At 44.8% G+C, this 4,616-nt stretch overlaps 1 protein-coding gene across 1 annotated transcript; it reads left to right on the plus strand.

Moving 5' to 3' along the window:
• Positions 1–1,640: 1,640 nt before the first annotated feature.
• Positions 1,641–3,569, plus strand: RBMXL2 (RNA binding motif protein, X-linked like 2). The gene has a single exon (XM_003781060.2). The coding sequence runs from the start codon at positions 1,777–1,779 to the stop codon at positions 2,956–2,958; it is 1,182 nt and encodes a 393-aa protein (XP_003781108.1). The 5' UTR covers positions 1,641–1,776; the 3' UTR covers positions 2,959–3,569.
• The last annotated feature ends 1,047 nt before the right edge of the window (positions 3,570–4,616 follow it).

Here is a 4,616-nt window from a genome sequence, read left to right on the forward strand (position 1 = left end):
ACAATTCATTTGCTACAAAAAGAAAGGTGGGGGAAAGAAGCCAAAAACAAACATGGTTACCAGAAAGCACACAATAAGTTTACATGAAGAAATATCAAAAATATTATAAGGTGTAAGTACCAAAATATACAGACTAAGGTAAGAATATTATGAATAATGAGAATAATTACATAATAAAAGGTATTCATCAGAAATACATAGTCATTCTCAATATTTCACAATATAAACTTAAAACAAAGAAATTGACAAATCCATAATTATGGAGAATTTTAAAACAGTTCTTATGTATATTCAACATTAAACACACACACACACACTCATATACTCTTACCATATTAGGTCACAAGGCAAATCTCAATAAAAACAAAAATAGATATCATAGAAAGCATGTTGAAAAAATCTAAAATATCCATAAATTGGAAAATTTATAAACATACTTTTTTAAAATTCATTTATCAAGCAAGAAATATTGAAAATGAGAAAATGAGAGTGGCACCTGTGGCTCAAGGAGTAGGGTTCAGGCCCCATATACTGGAGGTGGCTGGTTCAAACCCAGCCCTGGCCAAAAACTGCAAAAAAAAAAAAAGAAAGAAAGAAAACGAAAACACCATGAATTACAGCTATTAACCAGTACATAGAGAATGAATTTTTAACCTTTGAGGTAACAATTAGAAGAAACATTTTTTAGAACTCTCAGTGTGCCAAGTGTCCTGTTTTAAAAATCACAGGAAGAATATTTAATACAAACTGCAAATGCAAAAAAGTTAACTTTTCACAATAACAGCCTCTGAAATATTTATAACACTTTGGAGCAAACAACCCAAAGCACACTAAATCAATATAGTAAAGAAAAATATTTTTAAATATTACTGTTTCAAGGAAATGGTCATCAATTCACTTTTCACTCTTCCATTTAGATCAGCTAGTAAAGAAATTGGAATTGTGTGATTTGCTTGAATGAACCCCCGAAGTGTTGCTTTGCTTAGGTGTGCTTCCTCTTTCCAATGAAGCATGCTGGTGTGAAGGCTTCACTTATTAATACTCAAATGCTACTTTGATGATGAGTGTGAAAGTGCTCTTAAGTTTTGCTAAAGGTAACTTTTTATGCTATCTGTATCTTTACTTTAAAAAGCAGTTTGAGTCCAACATAACTGTGAACCCTTTGAAGAAAATGGGTGCATTCAAAGAATGACCCTCTACTTCCTACTCCACCACCATCAAGTCTTGCACATAAAAATGTTACTTTATTAAATTTTACGTGCAACAAACAGCAAACTGTATCTTAAGACTTTTAAATTATTTTATCTTTCAATTTTTTTTTTCTGTTTGAAAATGGTTTGGGTAACTTGGCTTGGAATGCATAATAATACTCATTCGTGAGCAATGGAAAAAAATTTTTATCCACCTAACGGCTTTCCATTTAGCGGCAAGAGCTCTCAGGAATGAATTAAAACCGTTAAACCAGGGTCTGGTTAACTGGAAGTTAAAAGACTGGAAAGGAGTCACAAAAAACTGCCTTCTTTCGCAACCCACTCCGCCCTCCGGAGACCACCAACCAATCGCAACCAGCAGGGGGAGCCCGCCGGGCTGGGGGACATAGACCCAAGAGGCACAAACCAGAGAGTTCCGCCTGCGCAGCGGGGACCACGACTGCGGTTCCGGACTCCGCAACGCGCCACCAACCGGTAGGAGCCGCTCTCGGCGAGCGGGATCGAAGGCCGCGACGGGCGCTGCCTCTTTCGCTTCCTACCTCCACTGACCACTCTACCGGCTGCCATGGTTGAAGCAGATCGCCCGGGGAAACTTTTCATTGGGGGGCTGAACCCCGAAACCGACGAGAAAGCCCTGGAGGCCGCGTTTGGCAAGTATGGCCGCATCGTCGAGGTGCTCCTGATGAAAGATCGAGAAACCAGCAAGTCGAGGGGCTTCGCGTTCGTCACCTTCGAAAGCCCGGCAGACGCCAAGGCCGCCGCCAGAGACATGAACGGAAAGTCCCTGGATGGTAAGGCCATCAAGGTGGCCCAAGCCACCAAACCGGCGTTTGAAAGCAGCCGGCGGGGCCCGCCGCCGCCGCCGCCCCGCAGCCGCGGCCGCCTGAGGGGCCTGCGCGGAACCCGCGGGGGTCCGCGGCGACCCCCTTCCCGGGGCGGGCCAGCAGACGACGGCGACTATGCGGGGGATTTTGACCTACGGCCCCCCAGGGCCCCGATGCCCATGAAGCGCGGGCCGCCGCCGCGCAGGGCCGGCCCGCCCCCCAAGAGGGCCGTACCGTCGGGGCCGGTTCGCAGCGGCGGCGGAGGTGGAATGCGCGGGCGGGCCCCGGCCTCGCGGGGCAGAGATAGCTATGGGGGCCCACCTCGCCGAGAGCCGCCACCTCCGCGCCGCGACCACTACCTGGGCCCCCGGGAGGAGGGCTACTCTCCCAGAGACAGCTACTCGAGCCGAGACTACCCGAGCACCCGCGACCCTCGGGATTTTGCCCCCTCGCCCAGAGAATATACCTACCGCGATTATGGCCATTCCAGTGCCCGGGACGACTGTCCATCGAGAGGCTATGGCGACCGAGATGGCTACGGGGGTCGCGACCGTGACTACGGAGATCATCCGAGTGGAGGCTCCTACCGAGACCCCTTCGAGAGCTACGGGGACCCGCGCAGCGCCGCTCCTGCGCGGGGGCCACCGCCATCTTACGGAGGAGGCGGTCGCTACGAGGAGTACCGGGGCTGCTCGCCCGACGCCTACAGCGGTGGCCGCGACAGTTACGGCAGCGGCCGGAGCGACCGCTACTCCAGGGGCCGAGAGAGGGTGGGTAGAGTTGATCGTGGGCTTCCCCCATCCATGGAAAGGGGGTGCCCTCCTCCGCGTGATTCCTACAGCCGATCAGGCCGCAGGGTGCCCAGGGGTGGAGGCCGCCTAGGAGGCCGCTCGGAGAGAGGGGGAGGTCGGAGCAGATACTAAGCAGGAACAGACTTGGGACCAAAAATCCCTTGTCAAGGAAACTAACAATAAGAAGACGTGTTTTATGGTCACTACCCAAAGACTAGTACAAAGAAGATTTGTTTTTACCTTTTAAGAATTTCTTGTTAATTTCCTCTCTTATTTTTATGCTTTTGGGAGGAAAAAGTTAAAATTCATTTAATTTTGTTTTGGAATTGTTAACGTTTCTTTCAACAAGCTCATGTTAAAAGTATAAGACGAACCTGCGTACTAGTCTTCTTGTATTTTCAAGTAGAAATTTTCCTTAAAGGCTTCTTCTCTTCTAAATTTTTCTGATAAATGAGAAACAGTTCTGAGATGTTCTGAGTTTCATAAACATCTGCTCACCTAAAATGGAAAAATGGATCATTCTGCCCATTCAAACCAACTAGATTTTGGGAGTAGAGTGGGAGGGAATCGGTACATGTTACTGTTCAGATTTGGGGGTATCTTTCAGACTGAATCTCAGTGTTCCCAGTATTAAAAATCAAACAACCAGCAAAAACAACAAAAACCATTTAGATCAGATGCTTATGTAAAGAATTTTGTATTCATTCGGTAAATCTAAAAAAGTAAGTGGATAATGCTGGCCATATTTTGGTTTTTTTCCCTTTCTTTGGGAATCTGCAGGATCTATCCTTTGCTCCCCCAAATATCATTCATATGTTTTGAACAACAATGGAATACTAAAAGATTTTACCACAAAGCTGCAAAAAAGAAAAAAACAAAACCCAAACCCATCAATTGATAGCATTCATTTTTACCACCAACAAATTGTTAAGAAACAAGTAGAAAATACAACAATGGTGGATTTGGAGATGTAAATGGCTTTCATTTTTAACTTGAAGCTACTTGCCCTTGGCTCTAAAGTGGCCTCTGACTCCTGTGGATTGAATTGAGCTTCTTCCCCTAGGGGTGGAGGAGTCAAATGTGAGTAGTTTCAGACAGAGTTCAGGAGCAAAGGTCAGAGAATCCCTCAAAGAGCTTGGCATTTCATCTTCTGAAGATCTCAAACTGGTATGAAGGGGCTGGGTCTTCTTGTCCACAAAAGGCAAGGGGTTGGACTGGTTAAGTGTTCCTGCTTTAAAGGTAGGGAGTAGGGCTTGAAAAGGTTAGAATCTTCTTCCAAGATGCTTCAGGAAGAATGTAACAGTTTCTTCTTTTTATCCCAAGCTCAGGGGAAGAAACACCTTTTCCACTTAGCACCTGTGGAATTCCCCAGTTTATCTCAGTGAAAGGTAATTGTCCAGTCAAGGGATTCTAACAACCAGAGAAAAAAATACCAGGTAAAACTATTAGGACCCATGTTCAATATAAGAATTGCTGGAGGAAGCAAACGAATACCTGAACAACAACAAAAACGTATTTAAAGAGATCTGAATGTAATTAACACACATACACAATTCTTAAAAAGATTTTTCAACAAACTAATAAAGTAGGTGAATTAAAGGAGAGGACACACATTAGTGTGTCAGAAGATCAAATGCACGAAATAGCTCAAAAGAAATGATCGAGGAATTTAGCAGAACTGTGTAAGATAATTTGTGGAAAAATGTTAATCTTTATTAAAGGACCTAAGAGAAGAATTAAGTAAACGGAAATCCATATGTTCATGGTTGGGATGTCTTTTTATCATAACT

Source organism: Otolemur garnettii, unplaced genomic scaffold, assembly GCF_000181295.1.
Source record: "Otolemur garnettii isolate 467f Iridium unplaced genomic scaffold, OtoGar3 scaffold00001, whole genome shotgun sequence".
NCBI lineage: Eukaryota > Metazoa > Chordata > Mammalia > Primates > Galagidae > Otolemur > Otolemur garnettii.

Coding starts and splice junctions, on each gene's coding strand:
- RBMXL2 (XM_003781060.2), top strand. CDS start 1,777: ATGGTTGAAGCAGATCGCCCGGGGAAACTTTTCATTGGGGGGCTGAAC.